General features: G+C 49.3%; 8 protein-coding genes across 8 annotated transcripts; 4 read left to right on the top strand and 4 right to left on the bottom strand.

Annotated features, from left to right (window-relative positions):
- Window positions 1-559: 559 nt before the first annotated feature.
- On the top strand, window positions 560-1,881 carry LCP9604111_1045 (uncharacterized protein; the record flags this gene model as incomplete). The annotated part of the gene is made up of 2 exons (XM_039074172.1): window positions 560-1,305; window positions 1,383-1,881. 2 exons carry the CDS (start codon window positions 560-562, stop codon window positions 1,879-1,881), a joined length of 1,245 nt encoding a protein of 414 aa, XP_038933593.1.
- Window positions 1,882-2,327: 446 nt separating this feature from the next.
- pex26 lies at window positions 2,328-3,699 on the bottom strand (the record flags this gene model as incomplete). The annotated part of the gene is made up of 2 exons (XM_039074161.1): window positions 2,328-3,207; window positions 3,263-3,699. The coding sequence occupies 2 exons, from the start codon at window positions 3,697-3,699 to the stop codon at window positions 2,328-2,330; spliced, it is 1,317 nt and encodes a 438-aa protein (XP_038933592.1).
- Window positions 3,700-4,595: 896 nt separating this feature from the next.
- LCP9604111_1043 (CAF1 family ribonuclease) lies at window positions 4,596-6,445 on the top strand (the record flags this gene model as incomplete). Its single annotated transcript, XM_039074150.1, has 5 exons — window positions 4,596-4,830; window positions 4,878-4,970; window positions 5,024-5,247; window positions 5,299-5,926; window positions 5,982-6,445. 5 exons carry the CDS (start codon window positions 4,596-4,598, stop codon window positions 6,443-6,445), a joined length of 1,644 nt encoding a protein of 547 aa, XP_038933591.1.
- Window positions 6,446-6,877: 432 nt separating this feature from the next.
- On the top strand, window positions 6,878-8,002 carry LCP9604111_1042 (mitochondrial 54S ribosomal protein mL46; the record flags this gene model as incomplete). Its single annotated transcript, XM_039074139.1, has 3 exons — window positions 6,878-6,923; window positions 6,977-7,638; window positions 7,703-8,002. 3 exons carry the CDS (start codon window positions 6,878-6,880, stop codon window positions 8,000-8,002), a joined length of 1,008 nt encoding a protein of 335 aa, XP_038933590.1.
- A 297-nt stretch (window positions 8,003-8,299) lies between these two features.
- Window positions 8,300-8,817, bottom strand: LCP9604111_1041 (cysteine-rich PDZ-binding protein; the record flags this gene model as incomplete). The annotated part of the gene is made up of 3 exons (XM_039074128.1): window positions 8,300-8,385; window positions 8,442-8,565; window positions 8,653-8,817. The coding sequence occupies 3 exons, from the start codon at window positions 8,815-8,817 to the stop codon at window positions 8,300-8,302; spliced, it is 375 nt and encodes a 124-aa protein (XP_038933589.1).
- Window positions 8,818-9,203: 386 nt separating this feature from the next.
- Window positions 9,204-10,344, bottom strand: LCP9604111_1040 (uncharacterized protein; the record flags this gene model as incomplete). Its single annotated transcript, XM_039074117.1, has 3 exons — window positions 9,204-9,560; window positions 9,614-10,046; window positions 10,100-10,344. 3 exons carry the CDS (start codon window positions 10,342-10,344, stop codon window positions 9,204-9,206), a joined length of 1,035 nt encoding a protein of 344 aa, XP_038933588.1.
- Window positions 10,345-12,100: 1,756 nt separating this feature from the next.
- On the top strand, window positions 12,101-12,853 carry LCP9604111_1039 (uncharacterized protein; the record flags this gene model as incomplete). Its single annotated transcript, XM_039074106.1, has 1 exon — window positions 12,101-12,853. One exon carries the CDS (start codon window positions 12,101-12,103, stop codon window positions 12,851-12,853), a length of 753 nt encoding a protein of 250 aa, XP_038933587.1.
- A 1,480-nt stretch (window positions 12,854-14,333) lies between these two features.
- LCP9604111_1038 (ATP synthase subunit C family protein) lies at window positions 14,334-14,786 on the bottom strand (the record flags this gene model as incomplete). Its single annotated transcript, XM_039074095.1, has 1 exon — window positions 14,334-14,786. The coding sequence occupies one exon, from the start codon at window positions 14,784-14,786 to the stop codon at window positions 14,334-14,336; it is 453 nt and encodes a 150-aa protein (XP_038933586.1).
- Between the last annotated feature and the right edge of the window lie 1,206 nt (window positions 14,787-15,992).

Here is a 15,992-nt window from a genome sequence, read left to right as displayed (position 1 = left end):
TTCAGTTGTTGGAATGTATATATGGGCAAGGTGTTGCGGCAGTGACGTTGATAGTAGCGTCATTTTGATCGGATGAACGTTTTCCCGAATTTATAGTGGCATTTGCACGGCGTTTGTTCGGACTTTGTTGTATGGAGTACAAGAGATCTAGTTACCTCGGACAGACCAAATAACGAATTATACAAGATATGAAACTGACAGTGTCAGCATGATCTAGTTCCTCCGTATGTTGACTCAGATTACGAATATGTCTCCGGTGCCATTCGACCCGATTGATGACATCGGCTACCCGACTTCGGCAACCCGTTTTGGATTCCCAGATTTGATATACAACATACAAAGATGCAAAATATACACTTATCCATGATGGATACCACCATGTACATTGTAATAGTACAACATATAGCTTCAGATGATGCGATTCCTGTGCGCGCTATCGAATCCGATGGGTCGGACTTACCCCGATCACGAAAATTTCCCCCTACATATCCCCTACATACCCCAAAATCCATCCACGGCGGTACAATACCCATGCCATCATTCCTAGACTAAAAAGAAAATGGAAGCAGCCCCGGACATCGCACAGCCACGGTGGCAGCAAGCCCTGAAGCGCATCGCAAGTCTAATCCTCCGCCAATGGCTCCTAATCGGGATCGGCGTCGTGTGCGCCCTGGCATACTGCTTCCCAAACGTGGCCAAGCATGGAGGCATCATCCGCTCCGAATACAGCATCATGTACGGCGTGATCGCGATAATCTTCCTAATCTCAGGATTGAGCATCCCGCGCCAGAAGCTTATCGAGCACGTGCTGAATTGGCGACTCCACTTGATCGTGCAGGCGGTTTCGTTTCTGTTTATTCCTGCGCTGGTGCTGGCTATCGTGCATATTATCATCGCTGCCGATACGGGGAGTAAAATTGATCGCGCGGTGCTGGCGGGGTATATCTTCACTGCTTGTATTCCGACGACGATTGCGTCCAATGTTGTTATGACGAGGTCTGCGGGTGGAGATGATGCGGCTGCTTTGGTGGAGGTCTTGTTGGCTAATATTCTCGGCCCGTTTGTTACGGCTGCTTGGACTGTTGCGTTGATACCTAAGAGGGCGGAGTTTGATCCCTGGCGGTATGGGGGTGGGAATTTGGGAAGTATGTATAGGGAGGTTTTCAAGCAATTGGGACTCAGTGTGTTACTGCCACTGTTCGTTGGGCAGGTGGTGAGGTGGACTTGGCCTGATCGCACTGCGTATGTCATGCAGAAGACCAAGCTGCCTAAGTTGTCTACTGTCTGCTTATTGTTGTTGATCTGGTGAGTACAACGAGCTTTCTATACGAAAGCCTTGGCCCTCTTTTTTGGTCTTTCTAACCCGCATTCTTAAATATCAGGGCCACATTCTCCTCCTGCTTCGCAACAGGAGCTCTCCAAACCTTTTCCGCGCAGAGCATAATCTTCGTGGTCCTATTCAACATCCTACTTTACATCACTTTAACGGCAGTATGCTTCTTCTGCTCCAGACCACCGCGAATCTTCAGCTCTCGACGCTGGTCCAAGCCCATATTTGAGCGCATGTCTCCGGAGGAAACTATTGCAGTTTGCTTTTGCGGACCAGCGAAGAGCACCGCACTTGGTATCCCGTTGCTCTACGCAATGTGGCAGCCAGTTGATCTCTTCATAAAAGCGAAGACATCGGTGCCGGTACTACTCTATACCACGGAGCAGATCTGCGTGGCGCATTTCTTCGTTCAGATGTTCCGGTGGTGGCATGCTAGAGTCATCGAGAAAGAGGATTTGGATGACTCTACGCGCGATGATGTTGAGATTGGTATGGCTGAAAATTTATGTGGGGATCACGCAGGACGTGTTCATGAGCGTACGACTATTTGATACCCGTTTAGAATATAATATTGTTTTCATTCCTCCGACGGTGAGGAGTCTTGGATTGTTTTTCTTCGATGTCATCGAGGCTTTGGATGTTCCAGTGATTGTTCAAGTCTCCTATTTAGAATAGCTAGGTTACATAACAACATTCAAAGCTCAGCGATCTCTTACTGTCTTGATGGGCCACGTACTGGACAATGAGCCTAGGCACTTTACGAGGATTACCTTTGAAAATAGCTGGCCAAAACAAACCGAAATCGGACTTATAAGTAAATTCAACCACACCCGGTGGTATGCATGTGTAGAATACATGGACATAGAGAATCACAAAGGGAATCACAAAAGAAACATTATGCAAAAATAACCTCCAAGAATGATGGAGAGCCAACTTGATCAAGAAAAATGTACAGAATAACCATGCAATGTGCGTAGAGATCGAAGTGGCTTATATCTCAGATATAGCTCACTTTGACTCCCATTCCGGCTGTAGCTTTGACCTTTTGCCAAGCGCCGTCTGTAATCCGTCGGATGCGATCGCGCACACCCTGCCGGCTCATCGCCATCGTAATTCCGATCAAGAAAAGTAGGATGCGCACTATTGACATGGGATTCCCAGACACAGTTCGGATAATGTGACGGAAGATGTTGCGCACGCCAGTGGCCACGGCCTGAGTTGGGCGACCCCGGGGTTCAGCCTTGTCCTGCTTTTTGACATTTTTGGAGCTGGATGATGAGACGGGAGCTCGTGACTTGCCATTTGGCGACTTGTCTGTCGGTTGTCTGGCTCCTTTGCCTTTGGGAGAACCATTTGTGCGGTTTTTCTCGATCCCATAGTCGACTTCGCTGGTATTGCGCTTATTTCCATTAGACTGTACTCGCGCAGCGGCTGCTGCTGCTGCTTCTTCGGCTTCACGACGTTCATCCTCTCGTTTCCGTTCAAGCTCTACATCTTTGGCTCGCTGTAGTTCGACTGCGCGCATTTCACCCCGCTCCTTCTCTTCCTTCAGGCCCTCGAGTGTCTGGAGGAAGAGTTCTTTGCGTTCTTCATCGAGGACTTCGCTCAAATTGATGAATTCGGTGGAGTATTCCCACTCGTCATTGCGGGGGAGGACGTGCAAGGTAAAGAGCTCGATAATCTTTACTCTGGCATTTAGATCTTTCGGAGTATCAGCTCCGCTTGTCGCGCGAATAGGGCGCTGCTCGTAATCATCAGAAGCATCGTGTAGGCGACCTGCAAGGTCGAGGTTGGGTTGTCCGTAGGAAGAGAGATAGGTCTCAAGGCGCTGTTGGTTCAGGGATTGCGAAGAGGAGTGGGTTAGAAGGAGGGTAGCACTAGGATCGCGTTGTCAGTACCTCGATTTAGGCAGGAAAGTGAGCTGATACTAACAGGTTGTAGACCACTTCGGGATCCACCGAACCCTCGTGGCCTTGGTATCCGACCTCGACCACAGTTTCCCAAATCGCACCTTCTCTGACTTGCGACGCAATTGATTTCCACTCCTTCTGACCAAATTGCTTCTTTCCCTCCTCTGCACCGAGATCGACTATTGCGCTAAGGAGGGTGATGTAGAGGTTCCACACCTTGATCCTCCACGTGCCAGCGGCCGTGGCAATCGGCGCAATAGGTGTTGAGCTGTCGCCATTTGTTTGCTGGTCCTCTGGTACTGAAGGCGTGATAATCGGTTGGATATTTGCGAGCGCTTCTGGTAAGCGTCGTGTGAGATACAGTTGGGAGGCTTTCTTGTATGTCTTGGAGCACAACTTTGTGGGGGAAGCTGAGGATGGGGCGTGAGAGCGCGACGACGCAGAGGGTCCGTTCGCCATTGGGGAGGCCGAGATGTAATAGGTCAAATTCGATCTTCAAAAAGTTGTATAAGCAGTAATTATAAGAGGGAAACCATTCAAGCTTGGAAGTAAAGCGTGTCGGGTCTGTGATCGGCTCTCTCGTTTTCCCTCGGCTCGTCCAAGTCCGGGGTCAGTCACGGGACTGGCCTGTGAGATCGTCTATGTAGCCTCAGGTAGGCTTGTTTACTCTCTCACTTCTCAATTCACGATTATTTTAGCTCCCTAGACAGGTTCAAAAAGAGGCGCTTCACTTCTATATTACTCTAGGCCAATTTTCCAAATTTTTCTGTTATTGCATCGCAGGTAACAGCCTGTGCTATTCCAATTGGACATAAACATCGCCAGGATGTTGCCTCGGTCATTTATACACTCTAACTGAGCTAACTCCTAGGGTTAAGATAGATATTGCTTGTGAAGCTATATGCTGTATTTCTGAAGCAATAGAGAATGTACTTTGAGAACCTGCGAAGGATTTCTTGACAAAAAGATGCATATTCAATCCTTGCTATCTATAGAGAACCAGAATCTGGTAAATGCTTCAAATTTTTATACATATTATATCACTATTTCCTCATCTATCTCTCTCTTCTTCTTTGCTCCTATCACAACTCTGGTCTATCAGACTCAACAGCGTAGACCAGTAAACTTTCAAGCTATATCATCCTGTCGACTGTCGACAACGTATCACCCCTTCTACAAACTACACGCAACGCAGTGCTCTTTGTGATCAATTAAACGCGGATACCTGCCTTCCTAATGCATACTCTTCTTTTTTCTAGCAATCAGTACTTCAACAAAGCCAACTCTTTCCTTTTCACCTCTTATCTTCATTCACTACGCTCATACTTCGGTGCTGTTCCCAACTTTGAACCAAGATGGATATCACGGCTGTCACCTTTCCCGATTGCCTATCCTCCATACTGAACGACATCTCCACCAGCTGCTTCGTGTCCGTAGACTTCGAGCTGTCTGGGGTGGCTTTCAAATCCAGTACACCAAAGTCCCGGCCCCAGACTGTGCAGGAACGATATGTGGAAGCCAAATTGGCTGCAGAGCGGTATCAGATTCTTCAAGTTGGGCTGACAACTTGTCATGAAGATAAGGAAAAAGGTACGGATTAACCCTAGTGCAAGATGTGTCCCGCTAACCATCTATAGCCACCTACACCCTGAAACCGTACAACATAAATCTGAGTCCAATCACCCAGCGTGAGATGGATTTGAATCGGGACTGGACATTCGGAAGCCGCTGTATGTCCGATATCTACAATATGTTGAGCATACGCTAATATCTCCCTGAACAGCAATGGAATTCTTGCTTGCTAACCACTTCAGCATTGACCACATGTGCACCTTCGGTGTTCGATACCTATCTCGAGAGGAAGAACAATTGGCAATCAGAAGAGCTGCAGAGAAATGCCAACGGAACCCTGTCCAAGTTGTGGATATTAAGAAAGACGATCATGAATCTCTGGAGTTCCTTGAGGCCGTTCGGATCAGTGTCAATGAGTGGCTGGCACAGGGCGAGGTAAGATGTTGTATCAAACGTTGATTTGAATACATCAATTGACATATATAGAAACGCCGCGAGTGGCTCAACATCCCGCCACCCAGCAGCATCCAGCTTGTTCCAGGACCCATACCTACCGGGCTGACTAGCATGCAGAAATGGCTGATACACCACCTTATCAGCGACGAATACCCCAACTTAACGTCGCGGGGTGCATCAACGTTCGTCCAGATCGAATTGCGGGACCCATGCAATGAGCAGTCTACCTTGGAGGCGAAATTGAAGGTCAAAAAGGAACGAATCCGGAAGCATATCGGGTTCCGCTGGATCGCAGAAGCGCTTGTGGGTGGAAGCCTGGACGAACTTGAAGCAGACGCTTTCCATCCTCTGATGAAGGTCATCGAGCAGCCGACTTTCGGAATCCAGCAGTTGTCAGACAAAGTGAAGAGTCGGCTCAAAGAGAACAGACCGATTCTAGTCGGCCACAACATGTTCTGCGATCTGCTCTTCTTCCACGCATGCTTCTTAGGTCCGTTGCCGAATACCCTCGCCGAGTTCCAGACCGCCATCCACGAGCTATTCCCCGTGCTCGCGGATACCAAGTACATGGCCACTCACGACTGCGGCTCTCTAAACCCTATGTCTTCGCTTGAAGATCTCAACACGACTTTAGCTGGAATAGAAAGCCCCAAGATAGGTAGGACATGAGTTATATCATTGACAGCAAGCGAGCACAGCTAATCATTTTGCAGAGATCGACCCTCGCTTTGCGAAGTACAAGTTCCGTAAGAGTACCCATGAGGCAGGATACGATAGCATGCTTGCCGCCATGGCCTTCATCAAACTGGCAGGCAATATACAACGCATCAAACGCCGGCCAACGACCACAGCACCCAGTTTGGTTGCCGGTATCATGGCACAGCCTAGCAACAACCAGGCTGTTACCAAGAAGGAATTCAACAACTTCTTTGATGTTGACACCGAGACAATCCCATTGATTCAAGCAGCCCAGATCGCTCAAGCTGGTACATCCCTAGCCGACACTGGTTCCGGGCGTATCACTCGTCTGGTCGATCAGGGCAAATTACTCCCGCGCCTCGGAGATGCCTTCTGGGATACCTACGGCAACATACTGCGGGTGTTCGGTACACAGGAGAGGATGGTGCAACTAGGAAGAGAGGTGCCAAAACAGGAAGAGCTGCTGGTGGAGATTTGAGGGGAGGTTTAGGTGTTGGTTCTGGAAATACTTGCGGAGAAGGAGAAATTAGAAAAGAATGAAGGTAAAATGGTAAAAATGGATTTCTATCAAAGCACACAGCCGTAAGACTAAGGGGATGTTCGCGGCAGCTATCTAACAGTACGCCTTGATTTTTTAAGAAGGTACCGCTAGCGAAAATTGGCCGCGATCTCAGGAGGAGCTCACTCTGAGCACCTTTAAATGATCAACCGGCCGTAGAGAACTGGACGCAGTGATGATAAGAGATGCTTGGAGAAGGGAAGAGAGTGGAAGTCGAATTTTGAAATTTAAAGCGCCCGGGCGGTGACTAATCCCAATCGGGCCTGGCGACAACGTGACCTGGTTGGATCTTTTTCTCGGGGAGACAAGACACCGATCAGCCCCAAACACATTGCCATTCCACTCTTGAACATGTCGTCAGGATCTAATGGTGCACGGCGCGTGGCCTCGCTATTGCGTATGTCCAATTGAACTTTTTGCCCGGATTCCTGATACTGACTCCGCGCGCAGGGCCATCAATAGTCGACTCCGGCGTGTGCAGAAGCTGTCAAGAGACCATTAGCCGCCGCAGCTATTCCTCGGCAGCACCAGCAATCGAATCGACCTCCGCATCAACAGCGGCCGACTCCGCCGTGAAGCCAGCCTACATCATCAACGCCGGTGTAGTCCTCTCCCGCCCTCCCCAAATCACCCGTGAACTCGAACCGTTCGAGAAAGCGTTCTTTTTCTACCAGAAACGACTGAATGAGCGTCTCGCCCTTCCCTTTACGAAATATTTCTACTTCAAACGCGGAACACCAGCCGACGAAGACTGGAAGAAGAAGATCCAGGAGCGCCGGACTGCCGCGCGTGATATCGGACATTACAACGCGTACGACAGCGATGCATGGAACGACGAGCTCCTGCTAGGAGCACAGGAGTCTGAGCCTGAACACCAGATTGAGGCTCTTGTCCAGGACGCAGAATCCACTGCCAATGCGACTTCCCAAGATACCAGCAAAAAGGAAGAAATTCCTCGGCCGTATCCTCGGATCACGGAGGCAGACAAGAAGAACGACCAAAAGAGTCTCGATCGTTTGCTTTCCCGTACTCTCTATCTCCTTGTTCAGTCCAAGGAGGGACACTGGAAGTTCCCCAGCTCGCCGGTAGAGTCGGGCGAGACCCTTCGCTTGGTGAGTGCTATACTTTTGAACCGCATTGAGTTTAGGAATCATACTAATACTATTTCTACTCTAGGCTGCTGAACGCACCCTCGCCCAGTCCGCCGGTGTCAACATGAACACCTGGATGGTCGGTTTCCACCCGGTCGGATGGCACTCCTTCAACCCCCGCCACTCCAAGAAGGCAGGCAACGAGATCGAGGTTCCCGGCAGCAAGATCTTCTTTTTGAAGTCTCGTATGATGGCCGGCCAGGCCGATCTGTCCGTCAACACCCAGGGCCTCAAGGACTTCAAGTGGCTCGCCAAGGAGGAGCTCCCGCAATACTTGAACACGCAATACTACAGCAACATCAAGAACATGCTGGCCGACCGTTAAGAGGTGATGGAAGCAGATGAAGGGAGCTGGGAAGGAGAACGCGAGGTTCAATGTTCTTCAGGAGATGAAAAGGCATACTTGTTCCGATCTTATAGCGCACCATTGGTGTCGCATTGCATATACTCTTATTGCGCATGCCATGTATAACTAGAATTTTCCTACACTGTCAAATCAAGTTCATTTCAGTTCAATATCGATGTTTATCTAATATTCCGCGGTATCGTCAACGCCCAACGCCATGCAATGTAAAACAGAAAATAAAAGGCTGTAATCGCCCAGATCTAACCCACAAGCACTTCATGCCATGTTGAACTTCTGTCCCTGGACAATAGGCTGGTCCTTGACCGACTTCCCCGCCAGATTCTTGCCGCACATGGCACAGGCTAGTATCGATATCAGCATATGCAACGAACAAAGGGCAAATAATACAGCAACATACCATTCCTCTGATAAGCGCACCGCTGGCAAAACTTCCTCCCTATCTCCGTCTTCACCTTGCAGTTATCACAAGACGAAGCATAAGCCGCATAAGGATTCTTCGCTTTCGCGCTGAGGAGCTTGCTCTGGAGGGAATGTCAGTATACAACTTATCCAGAATAGTGATAATTCTCCTTAATTCAAAGTATCAAACAGAAAATTCTGTAACATACCTTTCCGATTCCCGTGGCGCCTAGTGTCGGCTTCGCCTTTCCCTTGTCTGCGCCGCCACCGAGTGTACTAGACGGCGAGCCGTAGTACATGTCGTTCTTGCGCTTGACGCCAGGGGTGGCGAGCTCAGTGGCTTTGAGCTTCTTTTGGCATTTCGAGCAGACCATTTTGTGAGATGTGAAAGTGGGTGTTGATCGAGCGAAGGCTTGATGGCGAAAATGAAGATGATGTTGTCGCGGGTTTGCGCCACCGCCTGGTCTGCCAAGACGTTTTTGTCTACTTGCTTCTTCATGTTTTATGAGTGGCTTTTTTGGTTTATTGTGTTTTTCTAGGTTCTAGGGTGTTATTTGAGGCATACTGGAAATATGCTTCATACAATGTTTTGTTCAAAAAGGATTGCATTGCTATCATTCGCATCGTATTGGGTATCAACATTAAACGGTCGGTATACACATTAAAAGAAGTATCACTGTAATAGAAACTCTCACAAAGTCAAAATCATAGGAAATCAATCAGTAGACCTCAGCAGAATCAGACCTTAACATGAACCTTACTAGGTCGAGACATGGTGCGGGTGGGCCTGGTGCTGTGTTGAATGATCCACGTACGGAGGAATATCATATGGCTGTTGAATCTGAGGGTAGTGTCCCTCGGGGAACTGAGACTGATAATCAGGTGCGGGATACTTCGGCCCCTGGTCGAGGTTGTGCCATTTCGCACAACACAGGAGAAGACCAGTGTAAGTGCCGACCCAGAGCACGAACTGTACAATAGTTCTGGCGGCGTCCAGGTATATCGGCCAGTCATATGCAGAGGTAGGCATCAGGCTATAGCGAATGTAAATGATGGCCAGGGTGGAACACACAGCGCACCAGGAGATGGCAGCGGCGACGAGTGCCATAGCGGGCGACTGATAGCCAATTAGTTGGTGTATACCATAGAAACTATTGGAGTGAGATTCACCTTTGACCAGAAAGCATAGCTGCGAGCCTTGATCGCCAGGAAGATTCCCCAGGCGAGAATCTCCAATGACAGCAGCCAATAGATGATATACACCGCGACATTCAGCTGTGTCCAGGACCACTGCATATCGGCGTTGAGAGTGGAAACCACGCTTCGCACGTAAGAAGCAACACACATGCCCCATTCGGCAAGAGAGGCCACGAAAATAATACCGAGGAGGAGATAATGGATGGTGGTCACTGCCGCGTGTGGCTTGCCGGAGACTCTAATAAATCCCAGGAGGCGATGGATGAGGTTCCAGAAGACATAGAAGGTGAGGCAGATCGCAACGACTTTGAATAAGTCCCAGAGCATCAAGCTGATCAAATAGTACATCGTCACCTGCGCCTCAGCCACATATAGGGCTTCCCAGGCGATGATGTTTATTTGGCAGCTGTGACCCACTGGTTAGCGGATTGTTTATTTAGTCCAGATCTTTCCACATACCATATAGAGGAAATCAGAGCGCAAATGAGTGCTTTCAGCGGGAGACTACGATTTCTGATTCTGCATGCCCAAATGAGGAAGGCGACGAACGCGAGGAGGGAAATGATATCAAAGACAAATTGGGTGATAAAGAGAGGCTTGTATTCGTCCGGGTAGTAATGCTCCAGTGACAGCCAGGTCGTGTCGCTCCACGGATTATCGTCGACATAGCTGGAATAGCTTCCGCTGCCGCGTCGAGGCGCCATTTTTGCAATTTGTTTTGTTCTGCTTAGCTCTGGGGAAATCTAAGATCTAACAATTTCCCCAGATTTTACGAAATGGACGGCATTTAAATAAATGGATCAGGGGGCTCAAGCAAATCCTCCGCACGAGTGCAGTTGCTCGGATTGAGGCCAAGGGCCTTCAAATACGAAGCCAAGATGTCAATGGGGCTGCTTTGATTGGTCCAAAGCCCTGAGTTAGTCTTGGGAGGGCGAGCTCCAGGCCAAAATACGAGTTGGCTTCGCTTCTCGGGGGTTGGCCCCCTTTTTGGGACCTGCACTTCGCCCCGTGCATATTCGCATGCTAGCGCGGGGCGTATTCTTTGAGTTGGAATTCAAGGGAGAAAGGGATGAGACGTATTTGGTGTTAAGCGAGAAAGGCGAGAAAGGCGTAAGAATAGTGAAGTTGCGCCCGAAGATGCCAACACACACCGTTAAGGCGAAAGTACGAAGGAAAAGAAACAATCACAAGCCAAGGCCTTCTATAAAAAGAAACAGGTCAGCTGATTAGATTTTACTTCATCTTCATACTTCGTACAAGAGATATAGAAGAAGTGGACAATTTAGCAGAGGTTCCTTCTTCTATCCTATACTTACATCTCACTTACACTCACATCTTAGAATGTTGTACATCTGGTCCAGGATCCCCATGAAACATCCACGATTACCCTCTTCAGCCTCGTGCAGAACACCTAATTGGAGAGCGAAAACCGCAGTCGGGATAAAATAAAAACAGAAGCCTTTTTGCCCTTCCTGTAAGCTGTCAAACCACCGACCAGGGAAGATCCCTAGACAATTCTCAGCCCCCCCGAATCTGAGTTCCACCCAGTTCATGCGTCCTGCATTGTTCCGATCGATCCTCGATATGTTGAAGTATAATTTCTCCAGTATGGATGATGAAAATATTTCTCGACTGCATGTTCTTTCATTTTCAGCCCGGACAGCTGTCCACGGCACACATTCGCCCTATTCCTTGTTCTGTATGCCCCTTGTGTCCTTTGGGCCTAAAGGACCTTTCATGCTCCTCTTAGAAGCCCCGTCACATCGTGATGGATCCCCAGATGCATGGTGACCCGCCACTTGCGAACTGGCCCGCAGGCCATCTGTCGCCGAAGCTATGCAAGCACGCTTCTCGAGGGCCTCAAAGAAATCGACCATAAAGAACATGACTCTAGCGCGGCAGGGAGCCCAACAGCTTGGTTCAGTCCCCAGCACTCTGGTTCTGGCTTCCTTGATACGGCCATCCCCGGCCGGACATGAGCAGATCATCCCCTGAATTCCATTAGGGGGAAGCCGACATTTGGTCTCGCTATATAAGTACTGCGTAGTTCAAGCCATAATAATTGATTCAATCACCTTCTTTTTCTCTTTTTCTCATTCTCTTTACTTTCCTTTTGCTTTTTTTCGGTGTTCCCATTTCCAGGTCTGGCGCAACCCGCATTCGGCGTATCTCAATTCTCGACTGCATCATATCCCAAGATTTTTTTTTCTGCCTTCTATGCGTATGCATCGTGCATGATTTGCTTTGCTCGGATTAGTGCGCCTGCTTAAACTTCAGAGGCAAATGTTGTGACCCCAGCGTCATCGCTGAAGGATTTAAGAGTGATCAACTGCAGCTCATCCGGGGTATTCCTATTCTCGAGGCACCACACAGTGTGACTCTACAACTATTTTCCTTTTTCCCACCTATTAAGAACGGTGGAGACCCAATTCAAGAAATCCCAAAATCTCAAAATCAAAAATGCCTCCAGATGGTTCAACCTTCACGGCACTAAACCTGCCACCGACATTCGAACTACCCCAGTGCATGGAATACTTCACCCTCCGCGCAGGTCCAAACACAGACCTCTGGCGCAAACCACCCAACGGCGAAACCTCCACCGCCCCAATCGTCTTCACATCCCTCCGCCACGCCTTCGTCGTAGCAGAGGTGACCGTGAGCGCAGACTGGGAACTGGAATGGGACCAAGGCGGACTGGTAATATTCGCCGGCGCCGCGCCGCAATCCTTCTCCTCCGAAGTCGACGGACCGCGGGGCTTCCGCAACGCACCGCGCTCACCCTGCAAATGGGTCAAAGCCGGAATGGAGTTCTCGTCGGGAACGGTGAACGCGTCGTCGGTGAGCGCGACGGCCGATGGCGCGGACTGGTGTTTGTCGCCGCTGGCGCAGTCGGCTCAGGCCGGACTGGCTATCCACTCGCTGCGTATCAAGCTCGAGCGTGTCGGCCACGCGCTGTGGATTTGGTACCAGGTTCCGTCGGCGTCGCCGTTCGCGCTGTCGCCCGGTGCGGTGGGGAATACGTGGAAGAAGCTGCGCGAGGTGACGTGGTTCTTTTATGGGGTGGAGGATAAGTTTGTTCATGTTGGGGCTTATGCGAGTCGGCCGACGGGTCTGTCGCGGGCTGGTGCGATGTGGGATGATATGCATGCTTCTTTGGCGACGGGTTCGGCGGATGGGTTGGTGGTTGAGTTTGAGGATCTGGAAATTTTCTAGCTGGTGTGTCTTGCTCTCTTCTTGGTTTTTGGCTTGCTTTGATGCGCTTACACTTGGGGTTTGGGGCTTTCTTTTCGAGTCCTGGTGATACATATTCCCCATCAGCGTTTTGGTTTTATCGGTTTATCGAGCGATTATGGCATGTTTGGAGTCTTTCGTGATCGTTCTTGCAGGTCTTCTGTTAACATTGGTCTTATCTTATTCATATGAAGTATATTTATTGATGCACTTGAGCTTTTTCTTCCAGCAGGAGTGTGAGCATGTCGGCTGGGTGTATTAACGCGTGTATTGCTCTTCTCGCCTCAATGATGACTGGAGTCTAAGTCTCTTTTGATTACTGTGATTTCTATTCTTGTATTTCCCAAATTAAACAGAAGAAAAATAAGAATAACAGAAAAATAATTCAAGATTGATGTGATTTGGTAGTCGCCGATGTATATATTGAACCTCAAAAACCAAGCCTAGAGACAGTATATATATTGCTCAGTTGGACCTTTACCAAATTACAAAACCCCCCAATGTATGAACATATAAATCCACAAAAAGAAACATCCATGAGATCTCATTAATATCACCAAGATATACTTGATATTGTCACTAACTGAAAGCGGACTAGACCGGGTTCGTAGATATAAACGGGGAAGTTGCCGAGCATCAGAGCTTTACCCCAACCCCAAAATAGCGAATTCACAAAACACCTAGTTCGCAATGAAATATGACTTGCTTCACCTTCAATCTGCATGCTGCATGCAGAACCTCGATCTGTAGCCCTGGAATCCGAGGCTGATGTCACTTCACAGGTTGAGTCAGCTGACTACGGGAAAGCCGTTCCCGAGGTCCCGGAGCTAAGAATCTTGCGTCGAGGGTCTCAGGCTCATTAAGAACCGCCAGGACTGATTCTTTGGGATCAAATAGCTCGATCACATTGTGAAGGCTCTGTAGTTCACTCTCGCCGTTTATTGTAGGCCAATGGGTGGTAGTTCTGGCGTAGTTGCAAGTTGAAGAGCGGGTCGAATGCTGCAGGACCCGTAGCAACATCGGCTAGAGCGGGATATAACAAGCGCCAAAAAGACCAGCTGTTTGTTGTCAAGATCGAGCTAGGATCGCCCCGGGTTTATAGCTTTTAGCTTGTCTACGTGGAGTTCTGAGCTTGGGAGCAAAGTAACTCATTCAGGCGTTATACATACAATCTCACCCCATGGGGAAGAACTAGGAAAAGGAAAGAGAATATTATACGGCCGTCAGACGCAACACACAGAGTTTTTCGTTTGGCTCTTTGATAGGTTGGATGGTCGATGGGCCATATAGGACTCTATATGTACAGAAAGAAAAGTGTTGTAGATGACGCTGAAAGTAGTACATGGTAATACATCACGACCAAATACCCTCCCCGGCAGAAAAAGAGATTCTCTCAAAAAACCCAAAATCCTTGTTTTGATGACATTTTTCCAAGAATCCGAAAACCCGAGTCGTAGATAATTTAGACGTACTTGCACATCATGGCAACCATGAGATCGAAGAGACCCATGGCCTCGACGAAGGCAAAGCCGAGAATGGCGTAGGAGAAGAGCTGGCCACGGAGGGCAGGGTTGCGGGAGACACTCATGAGGAGAGCGGCGAAGACGAGACCGATACCGATACCGGCACCACCGAGACCGATGGCGGCGGAACCCATACCGATGTTCTTGGAGACCTCAACCATGGCGGAGGCGACCTCGGAGGAGTACTGGCGGCGGGCGGCAGTCTGGAAAGCCTTGGCCTGGAGGAGAGTGGGCGACTGGATGCGCTTGGGGGCACCGAAGGCGGGGGCCTTCTGGGTGAAGGTGCGCTTGGTGGCAGCGTTGAGCTGGAAGCGGGCAGCAGGGCGGGCGACCTTGGAGGTCTGGGCCATGACCGAGGCCATGCGGGAGGCGAAGACACGAGAGGTGGCCATTGCGATGGATGGGTTTATAGAATTATAGGGTGGGTGGAAGAGAGGAGAAAGAAAGAAAGAGGAGAGAGATGGACTTTTCAGGGAGAAAAAGCTGGGAAACTACGGGAGACGGCACTCACTAGGACATAAATACTCTACGGCCAAATTTTCGCCCGTCCGCCTCCTAGTCGGTCTTAGTGTCTGTGTAAGGTAAGAAAAAAGCCCTAAGTTGTGCGTGGACTGATACGCAGAATACACCGTGAGGAATGCTGGGGGTGCGTATGGGCGTGTAATGGGCATTCTTACCGCGTATTGCGACCTGTCGGGATCAGTCGGGTATTGTTCCAACTGGGTCCACTGGGTGTGATTCGTCGAAGGGTATGGGTCTGAGTTATCTATATCCCCTGCATGGGGTTTCAAGGTTTAGCGGTATACCTAGCATGTACATGGAATATATTGGACCTAGGGAGTACGGTGTACGGATACCAATTGTAGAATCGAATTGCACAAAGGGATAACATGAGAAGAAAATGGAAATACAAGTTGTAATTATAAAATAATAAAATCGTAAAATCAAAATCACAATAATCCAACCCTTGCGGTGGATCTTAAGCATGTTCCAATCTGGTGGGTCGATCCACCTCCAAGCTCCTCTCCTCCAATCATAATCCTCTCGGGCCCACTATCTCTCTTGGATTTGTTCCCGGCGTCACCCAAACCGGCCCGACTCGGATTCCAGGTCCACCAACTACGGAGTCACTGGGCAACCACCGGCTGAAAGGAGCCAAATAATGTGGATGAGGTGGATATCGTCTCCCCCTTCGTCCCTCGGGAATCCACCTCACCGAGTGGTCATATTTGGAAAATACGTAATTCTGTACGGATCCGGTACTCCGAACAGCTTCGGTATCCTCCCCAGGCTTGCCGAGGGAGGTAAAAGCCATGCATCGGACCTGCAGGAGTTGGATTCTTAAGTAGATATATAGCAGGGGGGGACGAGGCAGAAGATTGGAAACGCCATAAGCAAGGAAACGAAAACCAAAAAAACCAAAACATAACCAAAACCCGGTTGTCGTGTCCTTGCTTTCGCAGCTCCACTTCTTGGATTTACGATCCGCCGTAATCCGGCTATCGCAGTGAAATCTGGTCTTTCCGGATTGCCCTAAAGAAGATTACAGAACCTTTGCAGTAACGGTAAACGGCCATTCAGCCATTTGAACGGGGTGC

Source organism: Penicillium roqueforti (genome assembly GCF_015533775.1).
Source record: "Penicillium roqueforti strain LCP96 04111 chromosome Unknown scaffold_01, whole genome shotgun sequence".
Lineage (NCBI taxonomy): Eukaryota > Fungi > Ascomycota > Eurotiomycetes > Eurotiales > Aspergillaceae > Penicillium > Penicillium roqueforti.
This window is presented reverse-complemented; position numbering and strand designations above follow the sequence as displayed.